We start from the raw sequence: 21,117 nt of genomic DNA, 5'->3' as shown, positions 1-21,117 counted from the left end.
AAATATATATTTAAAAATATTTTAAAATACATTTTTAAATGTTTTAGAAGTATTAAATTAAAAACGAACAGCATATGTTAACTAAAAGAAGACAGGATGTGGAGACCAAGACCTCAGTTCTGGTCTTGGTTCTGCCCAATATGAGATCTATGACCTTGGTCTTCTTAAAGCCCTAAGTATCTGGGCCAGGCGGGGTGGCTCATGCCTGTAATCCCAGCACTTTGGGGGGTTGAGGCAGGTGGATCACTTCAGGTCAGGAGTTCAACACCAGCCTGGCCAACATGAAACCCCATCTCTACCAAAAATACAAAATCAGCCAGGCGTGGTGGAGTGTGCCTGTAATCCCAGCTACCTGGGAGGCTGAGGCAGGAAAATTGCCTGAACCCAGGAGGCAGAGGTTGCAGTGAGCCAAGACTGTGCCACTGCATTCCAGGCTGGGTGACAGAGACTCCATCTCAAAAAAAAAAAAAAAAAAATTCTTAAGTATCTGATTCCTCACATGTGAACCTCAAAGGCTGTATTCCAAAGTAAATGAGTTAACACGTGTAAACATGTTTTGTAAGTCATTCAAATAAGCTAGCGTAACTCCCCTCTTTGATCCCCAAGGTGTTCTCACAGTCCCCCGACTTACCTGCCGAGCAACCACTTGCTGAAGAGCATTCTGACACTTGGCATAAGTGTGATCTCTCATGATGATCATGATCACAGGCATCAATTTATCCACCAAAGCCAGAGGGCCATGTTTCAATTCACCAGCAAGGATGCCTTCAGAGTGCATATAAGTAATTTCTTTGATTTTCTAATAGGAAAGAACCAGATTTGTCTTCAATCCACTTTTCAAAAATCCATGTTTAAGTAAATATTATAAAAAGCATCTGATATGTCAAGCCACTATCTATCCAAAAGTATTAAAGGACCACTGATCTATAAATATATCTAACAAGTCAATAGATGACTATTTCTATATTATCAACATGTAATTGGAAGTTTTAAAGCTCCACAAGGACTTTTTAGAGATTTTAGATTATCACAAACATATTCATATTTCTGGTTAACCCTTTTTTTTTTTTTTTTAAAGACAGAGTCTTCTTCTATCGCCCAGGCTGGAGTACAGTGGTGTGATCTCGGCTCACTGCCACCTCCACCTCCTAGGTTCAAGTGATCTTCCCGCCTTAGCCTCCCAAGTAGCTGGGATTATAGTCATGCGTTACCACATCCAGCTAATGTTTTTGTATTATTAGTAGAGATGGGGTTTCACCACGTTGGCCAGGCTGGTCTCGAACTTCTGACTTCAAGTTTGATCTACCTGCCATGTCCTCCCAAAGTGCTGGGATTACAGATGTGAGCCGCTGTGCCCAGCTTGACCTCAATTAAATTTCTTATCTAGAGAACTTAATCTTTATTCATATTTGAACAAATTAACCCAAGTTACTTGCTAAATCCAAGTTTATCATGCTAAAATGTACTCTTTTTGATTTTCACTTCTGAACAGAGTTCTCTGTTGCACTTTCTCAAAGTAAACAAACCACAATGCATAAATACAGAAGCACTTTCAAAAGTTCTACCTATTTCATTCATTTAATGTAAAAGTATGACTATGTGTCAGGTCTGCAGGTCAATGGACTGATACTAATTAGAACTGAGAAAACTTACCAGTGCCCCTTCAAGACAAGTAGCATAATGATAGCCTCGTCCCATTATCAGAACTGACTTCTGATGATAAAGTTCTGTTGCTAGTTTCTGAATTTCGTCATCCATGCTCAGTACTTCTTTAATCAAATCTAAGAAGTAATATTAGCAAAAAAGGACAATAAACCAAACAAATAAAATAACAATATGTTGGCAGCAAATAACAAAAGACCAGTGTTTCTATTCCTCTGTGCTATCAATCAGTATGGGTATTTTTTTAATACATCGGAGCAAACGTAGAAAGATCTTATTGACTAAATAGCTACAAGCCACAGCTTCAAGGATAAGAGAATTTTACCTATTACCCACTCCCTTAGACAACAAAAGTGTAATATATGAGTGTCTTTGTACCAGGCAGCCGTTTCAATCCAAGCATGATCTCTTTGCGTCTTTCTTGCATGGAGATCCGATCATCACACATCATAAGGGCGAACATCACAAGGGATACAAACTGGCTGGTATAAGCCTGAAACATCACAAAAAAGCAGGACAATTAGTTGCAGCTGCATCTTAAGAATTTAGAACTTTTAATTTTAAAAAGCTGAAAATAAAATTCCCATTGGTTTTACAGTATATATTCTCTATCTCTTAAAACTACGTTAGGGCCAAGCATAGTGGCTCATGCCTGTCATCTCAGCACTTTGGAAGGCCAGGGCGGGGGTATCGCTTGAGCTTAGGAGTTTGAGACCAGCCTGGGCAACATAGCGAAACCCTGTCTCTAAAAAAAAATACAAAAATTAGCTGGGTGTGGTGGTGTGCACCTGTGGTCCCAGCTACTCAGGAGGATCACTTGAGCCCGGGAGGCAGAGGTTGCAGTGAACCAGGATCGCACCACAGCACTGCAGCCTGGGAGAGAGTGAGACCCTGTCTCCAAAAAACAAAAATAAACTACCTTAGTAACAGTGAACTGAACCAGTACTTGGGAAATCTATCACTATTCTCCTTTTCTGAATCTTGAACAAATGACTCAACCTTTATTTCTTAGATACAAAAGCCAAACACCTTATAACCCATTGAATGCTTATAAAATTCCTAATATCCCTAAGAAAGGAAGGAAAAGATGAGCAAATCAGCATGTGCCTAACCACATTTAGTTTTTGGTGTAAGTCAAAAGGCAAGTGCTTGATAAACTCTCCTTGGGGTACTTGCACTGGTATTGCTGGATTTTTTTTTTAATTGCTCTTTGATTTCCACCTTTGCCTATTGCCTGTTCCTCAATCCCAGTTTTATGTTTTAAGTTTGCATTTAAAAAAAAAAAAAAGGAAAGAAACTATAATTGTAGAAAAGTAAACAGAAATAATATTTAATCTGTTAATAGAAATAATTACATTAATAATATGCTATTAATAACACTTGTGAATATTGCCTTAAAGTTTTTACTGTTTTTCTTTTCTTTACATAGTTAAGAAAATTAATTAGCAGGTACAATTTTATAACTTGCTTTCACTCCTAAATAATAGTACAAGTGTAATCCTAAAACTGAACTCTGTCAAGTTACATTATAACCTTGAGCAGTTTTCATCTCTTTAGGCCTCAGATACCCCATCTGTTAAATGCACATGACACTTTTACAAGATTATAATGACAATTAAATGAGACAAATGTAACGCATTCAGTTCTGTACAATCCCTGATACACAGGCTCAAAACGTACTATGAATTTTATTGATGACAGCTTGAACTAAAAGACAATTAGTTTCTTAGGATACAGAATTGTACGTATTTTAAAACTCACAATCCTACTGCCAAGACTATTTTCATTCTTACTAACTTTATGTGACTGTGAGATGTGCCTGTTTTGTCAAGTTCTGTGAAATACTGAGAATTAACTCTTTAGCAAACTTTTACCATTTTGACTGCAGGACAATGAACCTTCACTACTATTTTAGCATACATATCTTGAATCCTAAAGCTAAGCTTTTTTTTCATGTTTGTTGACCATTTATATTTTCTCTTTTGACAACTGACTTTGTTGTTCCTCACCTGTTTTTCAACTTGAGTTTGTTTATTCAAATTGGTTTTAAGAAGGTAGTTATTGTTCAAAACAAAAAAATTAGACAAATGCTACATTAATGTTTGGGTGGTCAGATTCTACTTTGAAGTCTGAAGTTTGCAGATATGCCTACAGATTTTTAGAGTTTACCACTTCTTTCTTATTCTGTACCATTAATGTAATACTTTAAATTACTATATATGTTACCATTTTTCTGGATTTAGTAAGAAATTTGCATGTTTGGTGTGATGTAACAAGGGTTTTAATGTAATTTATGTTAGATTTTGCATTTTTTTCATTACTGTTGTATTTTAACCTGACTGAATGACTGATCTAATTGTATTAGTATTGTGAATAATCATGTGAAATGTTTTGAGACAGAGTACTATATTTCTGAATATAATTTTATGGTTTTTTTCACTTAGTAAGAACCTTTCTATGTGGAAAACTAAGAAAACTGCTTTCTGCTGTATAATCTGGCATTCATTGTAGATTAAAGCTTATTTTTCTGTGAATAAAACGTATTCAATACAATACTATTCTCTAAAATTAAAAAAAAAGAAGGTAGTTATTGTTATGTCTCAAATATTTTTTCTCATCATGGACTGACCTTTTATATTGGTGCTGACTGACATAATTTTTTAACTTTTACATAGTACTTTTAGACTCAGATAATTCTTCCACATCCTACATAAACTAAGTATTATTAAATTTTCTTACTTCTGTTGTTTTCACTGTTCCTTTTTATTTTTTTAACATTTTCCTTTTTAGTCTGTTTGAAATTAATTTTAGTGCAAGTTGAAGGAACACTAATTCTAACCCAATATATGTCATTTCTTTACAAAACAATCTTTCCATTTAAAAATATGGCATTTTCATCAATTTGTGCTAGGAATTTAATGCTATTTCCCTCTATTTATCACTTTGGCCACACACTCTAAATTTTTACCCCTATTATTCATTGTTTACTTTTTTCTAGTCTTTCTTTCTTTTCTTTTTTTTTTTTTTTTTGAGACACAGTTTTGCTCTTGTTGCCCAGGCTGGATTGCAATGGCGTGATCTCGGCTCACTGCAACCTCAGCCTCCTGGGTTCACGTGATTCTCCTGCTTCAGCCACCCCAAGTAGCTGGGATTACAGGCGCCCGCCACCATGCCCGGCTAATTTTCTCCTATTTTTTTAGTAGAGACGGGGTTTCACTATGTTGGCCAGGCTGGTCTTGAACTCCTGTCCTCAAGTGATCTGCCCAAAGTGCTGGGATTACAAGCGTGAGCCACCACGCCCGGCCTCTAGTAAGTCTTTCTTAATGGTAGTTCTGATTTTTTTATTCCAATAGTTATTTTGAAAAACATTTTTATGTTTCAGATATTTGAGGCTTTTATTTACATCTCTTTCAGTAGGTTATTGTGCTGTTGTCAGTTATGGTGTTAGATATAATTTTAGCTTTAGGAAATTTATTCTGAGGGGTGTGTGTGTGTGCGCGTGGATTACATGCTGAATTTCTATTACTCTTCTCTTGATAAGGGATTACTCCATTAGTGATTTCCTGGCATGATGTGGATAATGAGACTCCCTCTATAATAAAATCACAGTCTGGTAACTCCTTATCATCCTAATAGTTAAATGAGACTCCCTGTTTCCTCCTGCTGGACTTCCCAGCCTCCAGCTGCTCACATGGTCCTCCACAACTGCCTCCCTGTACACCTATTATATTCCACCAGCAGACTGGAATCTTTTCCCATAACACTAAAGTGAATTTGGAGTCCTCTGCCTCCGAGACTAATGAGCACATCTATATTCTAAATTCCAGACTACCAGTCTACTTCTTCCTACTGTGGTTTACTTTTCAATAAATCAATTAATCACAAAACATACTACCAAGCCAGAGGTATCTTGGACCCCTGGAATACTTAAACTGTTTCCAATCCAAACTGATCAGATAATGAGTATTCCAGTTCCTGTAGCCCATAACTAAAAATGTTATTCTACAAACTAGTGTTTATTTGTTTGAACTGAAACCATCTGAACACTAGTTTTTAAGTACAAATATTAAACGGAGCAACTTTAATCCATATGTTTTTCCATTGCATTGCTATTACAGTTTAATTTCTAATTTGAATTTCATATTTTTAATTTCATCAATACATACCAGGAAACCAATTATGAGGAAAAATAAGCTATACCCTACATTCAGAATCTACTGAGGTTTGAAAGAGTTTACCAGGAAAATGCTGACTCTGAAATTTTAAACTTGGTTTTTCTTTTTGTTCAGCCAAAAACAAAGTTACATTTTTATTTTTTTAAATCAACAAAAGTCAGCACTGTGGTGAAATTCTAAACACCTGCAATAACATATAAAAATTGCTGAACCTACCATTTATACCCATCAATTCCTCCAGTAGTATCAACTTGTCTATGGTCTGATACTATGAGAAACTCAGTAAGATCCCTCTAATCCTGACAGTTTTTCAGGCAAAGTTGAGAATTTACAGGCAAGATCACAGAATTCTTCTATGTGCTCCATCACTGGGCCCAGGGATTAGGATCAATAATCAACTTTTGGCTGGGCGCGGTGGCTTACGCCTGTAATCCCAGCTCTTTGGGAGGCCAAGACGGGCGGATCACGAGGTCAGGAGTTCGAGACCAGACTGGCCAACATGGTGACACCCAGTCTCTACTAAAAATACAAAAATTGGCCAGGCGTGGTGGCAGTTACCTGTAATTCCAGCTACTTGAGAGGTTGAGGCAGGAGAATCACTTGAAACCGGAGGGCGGAAGTTACAGTGAGCAGAGATCACACCACTGCACTCCAGCCTGGGCAACAAGAGCGAAACTCCATCTCAAAATAATAATAATAATAGTAATAATAATCGACTTCTTTCAATACCCATTAACATAAAAACTCTTATTTGCCACCTGGAATGGTCTGTGACTAAATAACCCAAAACTTATTTTAAGTAACTAAGCCCAAAATGTCTAAGACATTTGAATAAAATTACTTTAGAATCTAAGAAAAATGAAATACTAAATTGCCATACTTACTCAATTTTTTTAAGAGTTATTTTTGAAAAAAATTAAAGTCTGTACTAAAAAGATGCTAATTTTTCTTATGCAGGTGGTAACCACTGGGGTAATGGGTAAAAAGTACGTAAGACTTCTCTGTACTATCTTTGCAACTTCCTATATAGTTATTTCAAAATAAAAATATTTAAAAAAAAGATTTGCAGAAAGAAAGAACTAATGATACAAATAACAACATGAACAAATCTCAAAAACTTCAGGCTAGGGTAGTCCAATAGTGGGTCATTAGAACTCATTAACATTAGCGTTACTAAAGTTGGTATACAATACCTCACTGCTAAATTTAACTGGCTTTATTTAAAAAACAAACTTCAGGCTAAATGAAAGAAGCTAGACACACAAGACGTGTTATACAATTCCATTTACAAGAATTTTCTGGAAAATGCCATAATACAGCAAGAGAAAACAGTAGTTCCTGAGTATGAGGCTGGAGAGTAGGAGTGAGGATTGACTATAAAGAAACACAAAGGAATATTTCAGGTGATCATCTTCTAAAACTGGATTGTGGTAACAGTTGTACAGCCAAATGAATTTACTAAAACTATACACTTAAAATTGGTGAATATGCTATGGTAGAAGCTAGATGGTGGGTATATCAATGCTAATGTAAAATTTTTATTTTTTTTTTAAGACAGGGTCTCACTCTATCATCCAAGCTAGAGTGTAGTGGTGTGATCATGGCTCAATGCAGCCTCAAACTCTCGGGCTCAAGGGATCCTCATGCCTCAGCCTCCTGAGTAGCTGGGACTACACGCACGCACCACCATGCCCCACTAATTTTTGTATTTTTTATAGAGATAAGGTCTCACTCTGATGCCTCAGCTGGTCTTGAACTCTTAGCCTCAAGTGATCCTCCCACTTCAGCCTCCCAAAGTGCCAGGATAACAGTTGTGAGCCACTGCACCCAGCCTGTATGTAAAATTTTTAAAACTCTGCTGTATATTTGAAAATCATCATCATAAAATGTTGAGGCAAATTAAAGTTCTCATAAACAAAGGAATGAGAAATGTAAAATATATATTTCCCTTGGCAGCTCACAATTCCAGAAACATTTTATGAAAAGATTAAGTCAATGGCATCCATCCAAACAATCCCATATCCCACATACACCACGTTGCAGCCCTTGTTTCACAATCTGTTACAAATAAAGAGGCTCTGGGATTCCAATCCCCCAATCAAATCCTTAAGTGCTACTAAAGGTGGCTGGTCATTTATTCAGCCACAGGATGGAAACCCAAGCACAAACATGTAACACGTTTTAATTACCATATGGAGAAAATTCAAGTTTCAGCACTCTGTAAATTATAGTGTTAGCAATATCGAAATACCCAAGAAATAAAAATCTCACTCAAGAGTTTTTATGCCTGTAACCCCAGCACTTTCGGAGGCCAAAGCAGGCAGATCATTTGAGCCCAAGAGTTCGAGACTGGCCTGGGCAACATGGTAAAACTCCGTCTCTACAAAAAAATACAAAAATTAGCCAGGCATGGGTAGTGGCCTGTACCTGTAGTCCCAGCTACTCAGGAGGCTAAGGTGGGAGGATCACCTGAGCCTGGGAAGGTCCAGGCTGCAGTAAGCCATGAGCACCACTGCACTCTATCTACTCTGGATGACAAAGAGGAGAGAGACCCTGTCTCCAAAAAAAAAAAAAAAAAAAAAAGGTGGGGGCCAGGTACAGTGTGGCTCATGCCTGTAATTCCAGCACTTTGGGAGGTTGAGGCAGGCAGATCACTTGAGGTCAGGAGTTCAAGACAAACCTGGCCAACATGGTAAAACCCCATTGCTATCAAAAATACAAAAATTAGCCAGGCGTGGTGGCAGGTGCCTGTAATCCCAGCTACCTGGGAGGCTGAGGCAGGAGAATCGCTTGAACCCAGGAGGCGGGGGTTGCAGTGAGCTGAGATCACGCCACTGCACTCCAGCCTGGCCAACAGAGTGAGAGTCTGTCTCCAAAAAAAAAAATAAAAGAATTTTTATGTAAGAATCACAAACTTTCTACAAAAAATTCTCTATGAGAATCTTTGAGGGAAAAGAATTCAAATGCAGTTATGTACACATTAACATTGTCTTCCACAATCCTTTAATTAAACTCAAATCCACCAATATCCCAACATCTTATTAGATAATCAGCAAGAAATATCAAACTTAAGCAGAAAAATACTGAGAAAACAAAAATGTGAAATCATAAAAAGTAACACATTGGGCAACATAGTGAGACCCCGTCTTAAAAAAAAAAAAAAACAACTAGCCTGGTGCATCTGTAGTCCCATCTACTCAGGAGGCTGAGGCAGAGATCACTTGAGCCCATGATCTGAGGCTGCAGGGAGCTACGATTCCTGTCACTGCACTCCAGCCCCAGCCTGGGTGACAAAACAAGACCCTGTCTCTAAATAACAAACAAACAAATCTAAAACCCCAAAAAAACACTTGTGGAGGGATAACATCTCTTGTATTTATACAACTTTCTAAGATTTCCTATTTTTATTAGCCACCTAAATTTATGCATATTCTAATTCCAAAGAGCAAAGCAGTCTTACCAGGCCTTCAAAACACAAGACAGTACCTTTAAACCTCCCCAGAGCAATATCTAAAGAGAAAGATATTGTCATACAATACTCATTAAAAAATTTTTTTTAATCGCCAAATTTTAAATTTTTTTTTTTTTTTTTTTTAGATGGACTCTTGCTCTGTCACCCAGACTGGAGTGCAGTGGCACAATCTCGCCTCACTGCAACCTCCACCTCCCAGGTTCAAGTGATTCTCTTGCCTCAGCCTCCCAGGTATGCTGGGATTACAGGCACGTGCTACCACACCTGGCTAATTTTTGTATTTTTAGTAGAGACGGGATTCACCATGTTGGCCAGGCTGGTCTTGAACTCCTGAGCTCAATTGATCCGCCCGCCTCAGCCTCCCAAAGTGCTGGGATTACAGGCGTGAGCCACCATGCCTGGCAGTTGCCAAATTTTATACCAAAGGTGTATTCCTCCTTACAAACTTTCAGAGGTAGTATGTATATTTTTACATTATTTATTAGAAACCATAAATCGGTAAATAAAAATTCCAAAAATGGTTAAAGTGGATGTTTCTAATTTGTTACTTTTCAAATTCCAGACTATACTTCATAAAAGAAGGGGATGTTATATACTTGTTATGTATCCTACTGTGCCTAGCAGGAGGGCAGTAAGTGATAGACAAGGATAGCCAGCAGAGACCTTTTCAAAATGGACTTACATTATATACATAAGTCCCTTTTAAACTCTATTAGGAAGAGGGAGAGAATGACAAGTCTTTTATCTATCTGACCCTAAAGTCCTACAATAATTACAATGATTAGTAAAATGTGTGAGTTCTATAACTGCTAACAAAAATAAAATGTGTGAGTTCTATAACTGCTAACAAAAATAAGATACAGACTAGTCTACAGACTAGTCTGCTTCACTGACACTATGATTAAATAATCATCAGAGAAATGAGTCAAGAATTTACCTTTGTACTGGCCACACCAATCTCAGGACCAGCATTAATATGAACTCCACAATCTGTCTCCCGTGATATGGAACTGCCAACTGTGTTTGTGATCCCCACAGTTAAAGCTCCTCTCTCCTTACAGTACCGAAGACCCATCAAAGTATCTGCTGTCTCACCTGTGTAAAAAGTAGGACAACCATAACACACAGAACAGTTTTAACATATGCTGTTTCTTAGGAGCAAAAACAAATTGACCACACTTTCAACAATATTACTTGCTTTAAATAAAATACAAAACATCCACTTAATAAATTTATAAAACTTTAAGTAATATGGCTTGTCAGGATCTCTCTTCCTTCTCTGTCATTGAAAATCCAGCTCTTTGAACATAAAAGGTGTTCATTTTTACTAATTCATAAAGAATTATGTAACATTAAAATAAATCTGTGTTCGTCAAGTCATCTGCAATGCCAGTTTATCTTTAAATATCAGCTTTTGCCAAGATATGCTAGAATTATTAGAAAGAATAACTTTCCTTCCTTTTAAGTCTTTAAAATTAACACACCTGATTGACTAAGGAAAAAGCAAACATCATCTCGAAAGACTGGTGTGTTTCTGTCCAGGAAGTCACTTGCCAGTTCCACCATCACGGGCAACTCAGTCAGCTCCTCAAGAACTTGACGTGTCTGCAGAGAAAATATGACTTGGTCACAGAACTTTCCTTCAAATACTCTTTCATCGGACTTCTTTGGATTCAATGTAGTTTTTGCTTTTTCTGATTACAAAAATGACACGTTAGAAAATAAAAACAACCCAGAATATTAAAAAAAAAAAATCAAAATCCTACCACTTGAGATAAGCATGGCTAACATTTTACTATCAGTCTCTTTAGACAACTATCTATGTATACATTCCTTTTTTTTTTTTTTTTTTTTTTGAGATGGAGTCTCGCTCTGTCGCCAGGCTGGAGTGCAGTGGTGCCATCTCGGCTCACCGTAACCTCCGCCTCCCGGGTTCAAGCGATTCTCCTGCCTCAGCTTCCCGAGTAGCTGGGACTATAGGCGTGCGCCACCATGCCCAGCTTAGTAGAGATGGGGTTTCACCATGTTGGCCAGGATGGTCTCGATCTCCTGACCTCATGATCTGCTCGCCTTGGCCTCCCAAAGTGCTGGGATTACAGGCATGAGCCACTGCGCCTGGCCACATACATTCTTATAAGGAAACATACCCACACATATAAAATGTTTTGAGAAGTGGAAAGAGCATGGTTCTGAGTCAGCTTGTGTGTTATCTCTAACTTCCCAATTCCTAATCTTTAAAATTAAAATTCATGTAATACCCATGTCAGGGAGGGGTTTCAAATCAGGTAACAGATGTACAAATATATAGAGAAAAATTAAACACTTTAAAAGTACAACGTATTCATAAATATGACCATTTCCCAAAAGAAGTCAATATATTTTAGAAATCTTGTTTAAGAGGGCTCACTATTTTCAACTTTTGTGGCCTGGGGCAGGGGGAATGAAGTAGGGAGCGGTATGCCTCTGTGCAAAACGTAGTTTAACCTTCATTTCAGTAAATTTCCATTCTAATTATTTTTACACTAAACATCGGAAAATCAAAAACAGAAAAATTATCTTTTAGGCAGCAAAAACTTTAAGCTCAACCAATGTATACATTTAGTGTTGCTTTAATTCTAACTGTGGAGCTCACCTAACCTGACAGCCTTTCACCAGCCTCTTCAGGCAAGTGGCCCTCCCCATCTCTCATCCATCTCAGCTTTCCTCCTTCTCAGCAATAAAGAACTTAAAGGTGCCCTTATTTCATAGCCCTTAACTTTTGCTTGCCCACAAATTTGAACAGAATCGTTTTACTTGGTTCCCCCAAAAATATTAAATAACTTTGATTTGGCATTTTTTAACAATATTACAACATCATGTAAAGAAAATCATTGAAGATAAAATGCCCCTATTTTTTATTATTCTTTTCCATTAATATATTTTATTATACATAATTAAGTTACCGACACTAAAATGCTAAATGTTTTCCCACAAATAAATGTAAACCAAACCTTTTCACCCAGTTTATGATATAAATGTTACATTGGAATCATATTCTTCAAAATAAAAAGATGGGGAAAGAAGAGAGAAAGATAGAAATCTGGAGGCTTACCAGATATTTAAAAGTAATAAACCCCAAAAAAGTAATCTCAAGATTTATCTGTGCTAATTAATAGTTTATTATTTCAGTTGGGGCAACTTTTTTTTTTTTTTTTTTTTTTTTGGTTAAAGATGGGGTCTTGGTTTGTTGCCCAGGCTGGAGTGTAGTAGCTATTCAGAGGCATGATTATAGGGCACTGTGGCCTCAAATTCCTGGTCTCAAGTGATCCTCCTGCCCCAGCTTCCGAGGAGCTGGAGCTATAGGCACACACCACTGCACCCAGCTGCAAACAACTTTTTATAAATACACAAAATGACATATTTCCATCACAATAGAGTAACTTAATGCTATAAATTCCACTGAATGCCACTACAAAACCTAGAGCAAATTAAAATTTTGAAAAGCATATTAACTAGGCTATACTTAAATCATTTATGCCTAGTGTTCCATCATTGGAACGCTAAGCATGTGGGAGTTATTTATAACCTACTGCTCAAGGTCATCACCAAGGTCTGATGATTTTTCACAAAAAAATTTTGCAACCTCTGGCATCAATGAGTTAAGAATGATTAGAGTGTAGTCAGTTATTCAGGATATAGATACTAAAAAAAAAACATGCAAATGTGTCATGAAACAACAACAAAAATGTAAAACAGGATAAAATAAATGGTACTATTTTGTCTGATAAACCACAGAGGGATTTCTAATGTTTGTTAACTACAGTAGTCTTGGCATCCACAAAACAACAAAAAATCTTACATTAGAGAATTCTAACAGAGTATATAATTTCTGCCCCAAAATTGTCTTAGCATTAGATGAAGCGTTTAATCAAATTTTCTATTTCTGAATAGAGGGCTCGTTCAGTAATAGATCTAAGCCACCACTAACGTGTTTACGTCGTTCTTCTTCCCGTGTTCAAAATATTTTTTTTTTTTGAGACAGGGCCTGGTTTTGTCACCCAGGTTGGAGTTCAGCGGTGCAATCTAGGCTCCCTGCAGCCTCACCTTCTGGACTCAAGCGATCCTCCTGCCTCAGCCTCCCAAGTAGCTAGGACTACAGGGAGTTGCCACCACACCCCGATAATTTTTTTTTTTGGTAGAGACGGGGTCTCGCTATGTTGCCCAGGCTCAAACTCCTGGCGTCAACTGATCCTCCCACTTTGCCCTTCCAAAGTGCTGGGATTACAGGTGTGAGCCACAACACCCAGACAAAACAATCACTTTTTTAGACCTCTACCCTTCAACATTACATAGACTTTCTGTTTAGGACCATATAATTTTGGGGGAGGAGGGGAGGAGGTATTTGGTGTAGTCTTAGAAAAGAGCAAAGCTTGTTGAGATGCAAGGGCAGGTGACCAGATAGTTTCACTCACTGCTTAAATAAATGGCTCCTAATAAATATTTATGCCTCAGCAAATAAATAAATTATGTCATGAACTTTGGAAGTCAATCCTAAAAGCAGAAATTGAATGTAAAGGTATTCCGTTCATAACAGTTGACATCAGCAGCACATAAACTGTCTCTTTCTAAGGAAACTACATGGGCAAATATTGGTCTTTTATTGGAATAAAAGACCCTCATACACCTATGCTTCTGCAGTGACAATACACATTTTTGATACTGAATTTCAGCTTCTAAAAGAACAATTTAAAGAATAAAATCTGATTTAAAAAAAAAAAGCAGACTACCTTTCTTTGCAGTAATGTGCCCACAAAGTAAAACTGCATTGAGGTTCACACATGATGCAGGCCATCTGTCTAGGGCAAGTGAACAATGCTAAGCAAAACCCAATGATGGCTCTTACACATGTAGGCAAGCTCCCTAGGCTACAAGTCTAGGACAGTACAGAAACTCTCCCCCTCTTGGCCTTTCATGAAGTCCGTTGCAGGAGGTCTATCTGTATACCTAGGGACCTTTTCTACAGATCTTCCATGGATAAATAATTCCAAGCAGCTGGTAAATTTCTCCCCTTACCTTCTTTTTTTATCACAAAAGGGAAAAGATAACACATTAACAAAACATAGTTTTACACAGTATGTTATTAGACTACTACTTGGTCTACAGATATTCTCTAATATTCAACATAATTAAAATTTTAAAAAGCACTTACTGCTACACCAGCATGGTAACTTGTTCCACAAGCAATAAGAATCAAACGCCGGCATCTCTGGATCTCCTTTATGTGATCCTTCAAACCACCCAAATTCACTGAAATAAAAGTTTGTGTACATAATTATTTAGCAAAGAACCATGTGAACTAGGTAATCGCATTTTGTGAGTATCCACTGCCAATATGAGGAAGAATACTGCTGTTTTAAAGAATTAACATTCCTCTTGGAAAGCACAGTTCTCTGTAATTTTGAAAAGTAAATTAAATAAGTCACAACTTAACTGGCCCCCCCAAACTTGTAACTGACCTTACTCACCTCTCTACATCCCCACACAATTACAGTATTTATTACATTCTACCTTAGTTAGTTATTTTTACATTCTTCTCTTTGAAAGTTATCTTAAAGGCAAAAGTAGAGGGACACAGAAAACAGATCATTAGATGTAGAGGGCTGGAGCTGGAGGAGGGGTTGACAACAATAGGGCGCAAGGAAATTTTGGGAGTGATGGAACTGTTCTACATCTTGACTTTGTAGAGGTTATGATTATGACTATGTTGCAGAGGTTTGTCAAACTTAGAGTTATACACTAGGAATGGTGAATTTTATTATATCTAATTATGTCTCAATAAACCTGTCTGGGAAAAACATTATCTCAGTTACGTTTATTTCCCCTCTGGTGCCCAGAAAGGTGCTCTGTAGAGTAACATAAACCCACTCTCCTCTCAGTCTTTGCCGTCCCCATTCCCCTAATGCTTCAGTCAAAATGCTTGATTGTTCTGATCCCTCCACATTTATCTTCAAACTCAGCATCTCTCCCTGGACGACAGCAACATTCTCCAGTTCTCTCTTCTGTTCTCCACCTCCTGGAGTCTGCTCTCCATATGCTACCAGAAGGATCTCTTACAGTGATCCTTTAAAAACATAAAGACCCTCCAATGAAGTCTGTCCTCTTTTTCATTTTCAGTTTCTATAGCTATTTACATGTTGTTCTCCATGTGTCTTGTCCAGAAATCCTTCCACACAGGCTAGTTTTCTATCTGTGAGAAATTCTCATTCAACATTCATTCAACTGGTCAACTAAAATTCACTAATCACCCACCAAGTAAATATAGTGGTCAAGGCACTGAGAGCTTCTGGACTCAAACAATTCCAAATCTGGCTGAGGAGAATGACAGGTACCTCCTCGTGGGCCTCATCCTGCTGCTCTCTCTGAACCATTTTCAGTCTGTCTACTCTGCCCCTGCTCTCTTCATCTCCTCACCTTCTTTTTTTTTTTTTTTTTTGAGACAGAGTCTTGCTCTGTAGCCCAGGCTGGAGTGCAGTGGTGCAATCTCGGCTCACTGCAACCTCCACCTCCCAGGTTCAAGCGATTCTCCAGCCTTGGCCTCCTTAGTAGCTGGGATTACAGGCCGTGAGCCACCACGCCCAGCTAATTTTTTTCTATTTTTAGTAGAGAGGGTTTCACCATGTTGGCTAGGCTGGTCTCGGACTCCTGACCTCAAGTAATCCACCCACCTTGGCCTCCCAAAGTGCTGGGATTACAGGTGTCAGCCACCGCGCCCAGCCAGTCCACCTTCTTTTTTATCTTAGTTAGTTATATAAAACCAAGGTACGTGTTTTACTTTTTATCTTTTGAATAATTATATGTTCTCCGTTTTGAATTTCAATAATGAAAGAAGGTATGTTTCTCTATTTTAAAAAATTAGCAAGTAGAAAACAAAACCAAACAAAATTAAAAGTGTCACTAGCTTCCCAAATAATTTATAATCAAATCCGAACTACTTACTTTGGCCTTCAAGTCCCATAAGACCTGTCTCCTGCTTACTCTGACCTAATATCCTAGCACATCCTCTCTCACTCAGGCCACATCAGCCAGACTGGCCTTCTTGCTGTTACTGCACTAGACCAAGCCTGTTTGTGTACCTCTGCCTACAGTGTTTTCCACAGACCTTGGCATTAATCACAAATGTTTGAGAAGAAAGGAAACAACAGTAAAAGGCTGGATCAGGGTCATGCAAAGGCAAAGACTCAATATAAAAGCAAAGCAAAAAAAAAAAAAAGGCAGACCAACTACCAGAAAGACCTGTATTGCAGATGATGACAAAGAATGACATGGATGTAAGACAATGAGATTAGCTGGCCACGGTTGTTTCCTTAAAATTAGTCCTAGAAATTTCTGGTGGCTGAGGATAGTTGGGATAGTTCTGAAAGAAGCTGCCCAAAGCTCTAAATTTGATGCTTTTGAGAAAAACCCGATCCCTTTTGAGATGAGGTAGGCCATCACTACAGGCAAAAGAAAGAATGCCTGATGGACAGGGGAGGGGATGGAGAGCACTTAGAACAATGAATACATGAGGACTAGTTTGGTTCAATAAATGACTAACAATGTGACCTTTGGCAAACTGAAAGCCTCAATCTCCTCATCCTAACAACAAAAAAGATGACAGCTATCCTGTTTTATTACAGAACTTTTATGTACATAATACAGATATAAGTACTCTTTTTTTTTTTTTTTTTTTTGAGACAGGTCTTTCAACCAGGCTGCAGTGCAGTGGTAGAGTCAGAGCTCACTGCAGCCTTGATCTACAGGGCTCAAGCAATCCTCCCACCTCAGGCTCTTCAGTAGCCAGGGCTACAGGCACCCACCACCACACCCAGCTAATTTTTTAAAAATTTTTAGTAAAAAGGAGGTCAGACTGGTCTAGAATTCCTGAGCTCAAGCGATCCTCCCGCTTTGGGTTCCCAAAGCGCTGGGATTACAGGCATGAGCCACTGCACCCAGCCAAAAGTACTTTTTAAAACCGTGAACTTCCCAAAGTTTGTCTCATTTTCTTCCCTTATAAAACAAATCTTTTTCCTGACCTCATTTCCATAAATACCATAAAAGAATTTACTGCTACTCTCCCAGTTCTTCCAGCTCAACCATCTTCAACAACCACCTCTGTCTACAGAGGCAGATACAATTCCTCTGGTAGTACATGCCTGTAATCCCAGCTACTTGGGAGGCTGAGGCAGGAGAATCACTTGAACCCAGGAGGCAGCAGTTGCGGTGAGCCGAGATGGCACCACTGCACCCCAGCCTGGGCAACAATAGCAAAACTCCATCCTAAAAAAAAAGAGTAGTGTTGTACTCTCACCTCTACCTTAAAAATGCAGGAGGGTACAGGTTATCCAAAGGCATCAGGCAAATACCTGAAAGACCTCTGGGGAAGTTCACACTTTTACTTATTTATACACTCAGAAAGGAAACCTAGGCCAGGCAAATACACATAAGCTGCCCAGCAACGGGACCAGGTCTCATTCTTCTTAGAATTCACAGTACCTAGGACAGTCCCTGGTACACAGTGGGTGACCTACACATAAAATTTACCATTTTAACTATTTTTAAATGTACAATTCAGTGGCATTAAGCACATTCACATTATTGTGCAACCATCACTACAATCCATTTCTGTAATTTCACCATCCCACAACTGAAACTCTGTACCCTTTAAACAGTGACTCCCCATTTCCCCTCCCCACAGCCCTTGGTAACCATTAATCTACTTTCTGTTTCTGTGAATCTGACTATTCTAGATATCTTATATAGGTAGAATCACACACTAAAGAACTTTTTCCAAGATGGCTGGGCTCCCCTGATGGCTGGCAGCTGTAGTTGTTCTACAAGGCTATTAAGGGCAATGAACTTTCAGGTTGTTAATGGCACCTCCTACTGTCAGAGACACTGAAATAATAAAATAATCATATGTAATTACCAGTATAGTCATCAAAGTTGACTCTTCCTCTCATTGTGTTCACGACAGACTCTGGCTGCTCAAATATTTCCTTCTGCATAAATGAACTGAAGTTGCCTATAGTAATAGAAATCACATAATTAAAACAAAAACAAATCAAATAAAAGAATTTGCACACAACTAAAAGTCTCTCTCCTTTAATATAATCTTGGTAAATAAAATATAACAAAAGGTCATGCGATAGACATGACTGCCTAAAAGATTGGGTGAACATATTTTACTCTATGTGGAAAAAAATAACAGTAAAAGTCACTTTTAATTAACTTCATACTTGAAATGTGCAGTTAAAACAAGTGAATGAGACAAGCTTTTTTTTTTTGAGACGGAGTCTTGCTCTGTCACCCAGGCTGGAGTGGAGTGGCGTGATCTAGACTCACTGCAATCTTGGCCTCCTGGATTCAAGGGATTCCCCTGCCTCAGCCTCCTGAGTAGCTGTGACTACAGGCGTGTGCTACCACGCCCGGCTAATTTTTTGTATTTTTAGTAGAGACAAGGTTTCACCATACTGACCAGGCTGGTCTCGAACTTCTGACCTCATGATCCAACCACCTCGGCCTCCCAAAGTGCTGGGATTACAGGCGTGAGCCACCGCACTCGGTCAACTGGGACAAGCTTTAAGTTTTGGAGTGCAACCTACATTCAAACTGTAGTTCTATCCTTTACTATCTAAGCTGGGGAAATTATTAATCTATAAAAGACCAATTACTTCACAGTATGGATTGTAGTATGGATTAATAAAGCAAAAAATCTGACATATATATAGAGAGTTATGCAATAAATGTTATTTCTTATTTTTACTTTTTTTTTTGAGACAGGGTCTTTGTCACCCAGACTGAAGTGATCACCGCAAGATCACCGCTCACTGCAGCCTCTATCTCCTGGGCTCAAGCAATTCTCACACCTCAGCCACCTGAGTAGCTGAGACTACAGGCACACACTACCACGCCCGGCTCATAGTTTTGTTTTGTCTGAGACAGAGTCTCGCTCTGTCGCCCAGGCTGGAATGCAATGGCACGATCTCACCTCACTGCAACCTCTGCCTCCTGGGTTCAAGCGATTCTCCCACCTCAGCCTCCCCAGTCACTGAGACTACAGGTACGTGCCACCATGCCCATAATTTTCTTTGTATTTTTAGTAGAAACAGGGTTTTGCTGTGTTGCTGAGGCTGGTCTTGAACTCCTGAGCTCTGGCAATCTGCCTGCTTCAGCCTCCCAAAGTGCTAGGATTACAGGTGTGAGCCAGTGCACCCGGACTTTTTTTTTTTTTTAGTTTGTAGTAGAGATAAGGTCTCACTATGTTGCCCAGGCTGGTCTCAAACTCCTGAGCTCAAGTGATCCTCCTACCTTGGCCTCCCTAAGTGTTGAGATTACAGGCATGAGCCACTGTGCCTGGCCAATGTTAGTTTTTATTCCTACCACAATCCCATCAGAAAGGAATAAAATAATCCAAATCATAATAATTATAATAGTTAACAGAAGCAAATATTACATACGACTAAGTGTGTCAGACACTGTTTTAAGCTTCTTTTTTTTTTTTTTTGAGACAGAGTTTCGCTCTTGTTGCCAAGGCTGCAGTGCAATGGCGCAATCTCGGCTCACTGAAACCTCTGCCTCCCGGGTTCAAGCCATTCTCCTGCCTCAGCCTCCCGAGTAGCTGGGATTACAGGCATGCGCCACCACACCCAGCTAATTTTGTATTTTTTAGTACAGTCAGGGTTTCTCCATGTCGGCAAGGCCAGACTGGTCTCAAATTCCCCACCTTAGGTGATCTGCCCGCCTCGGCCTCCTAAAGTGCTAAGATTACAGGTGTGAGCCACCACACCCAGCCATATAGTAGCTTCTTGATCCTCAAAACAACCTTAATGAGGCAGGCTATATTATCCTCATGTTATATATAAGAAAACTAAAGCACAAAGAGAATAAAAAGGAACAGAACATTAACTATTTTTATGTTTATAAAGTATCTTTAAAGTATCAAGTGTTAATAACCTCTTTTTTATAATGTTAGAAATAACAAATCATTAATTAGTTTGAAGACGATTGTAAAAACAGCAGATAATTTCTCTAAAGAATCATCCCTTTTCCTAGCGTTGTCCCTTCACTAATCATGTGGAAGATTCCACTCATCATTCATTATTAGATTCAATATGCTAGGAAAGGAAGTAGAATATATTCTTTCCAGTAAGGACAGCAAGCTATAACATGACAAAAACTTTCACCCTTCATGATCTGCTGGAGTTCCATCTGGAGTGTTTGCACAGCTCGTCCGGGGTGATCTCCTGCAGTTCGTTTAATTCGATGGATAGAAAGACGTCCATCCACTACTGCTGCAACATCATCGTCTTCCAGAAAGATGACGCGATTGGTGTGTTCTATGACAGCACTATAAAGTTTTCAAGGAGATATTACAATCGATAACCAAGGATCATTATTACAAATGAAACTATCATTTGGATACAAGAACCAAATTTCAATATAAACTCTATCACTCTGCAGTATCTCGGAGAATTTTATGTTTACTAATGCCAACCCCTACAGGAAAGTATGGGGAAGGTGGTCATTGTGGACAAAAAATAAAAGGAACTCTGCATAGCAATCTAAACCAAACAGATTAGATCAGAAAGCATGGTTGTTTCCTCCTCATTCTATCCATTACCAAGTCCTGAAATTTTAACTTCCAAATATTCTTAGTTTCTATGTCCACCACCAGACAAATTCAAGCTCCCATCAGCTCCTTGGCTGAATTACTGCAGCAATCTCCCAATTAGTCCACCCACTTTCTCTCTGATCTCTCTCCATCCATCCTCCATTTCTGCCAAAATTGAT

The 21,117-nt window shown here is 38.6% G+C and overlaps 1 protein-coding gene across 2 annotated transcripts in view; it reads right to left on the bottom strand.

Annotated features, from left to right (window-relative positions):
* The window catches only part of GFPT1 (glutamine--fructose-6-phosphate transaminase 1), a 61,935-nt gene that overhangs the window by 2,685 nt on the left and 38,133 nt on the right, over positions 1–21,117 (bottom strand). For both annotated transcript variants that reach the window (XM_004029357.5, XM_063695830.1), the window contains exons 10-17: positions 20,511–20,674; positions 18,254–18,349; positions 14,498–14,595; positions 10,794–10,914; positions 10,247–10,404; positions 2,041–2,155; positions 1,654–1,781; positions 632–799 (exon numbers count right to left, since the gene is read on the bottom strand). In XM_004029357.5, coding sequence (XP_004029406.1) covers positions 632–799; positions 1,654–1,781; positions 2,041–2,155; positions 10,247–10,404; positions 10,794–10,914; positions 14,498–14,595; positions 18,254–18,349; positions 20,511–20,674 — 1,048 coding nt within the window. The remainder of the gene's footprint in view (positions 1–631; positions 800–1,653; positions 1,782–2,040; positions 2,156–10,246; positions 10,405–10,793; positions 10,915–14,497; positions 14,596–18,253; positions 18,350–20,510; positions 20,675–21,117) is intronic.

This window comes from Gorilla gorilla, chromosome 12 (genome assembly GCF_029281585.2).
Source record: "Gorilla gorilla gorilla isolate KB3781 chromosome 12, NHGRI_mGorGor1-v2.1_pri, whole genome shotgun sequence".
In the NCBI taxonomy this organism is placed as follows: Eukaryota; Metazoa; Chordata; class Mammalia; order Primates; family Hominidae; genus Gorilla; species Gorilla gorilla.
Note: the sequence above shows the minus strand (reverse complement) of the source record. Positions and strands in the feature narration are given on the sequence as shown.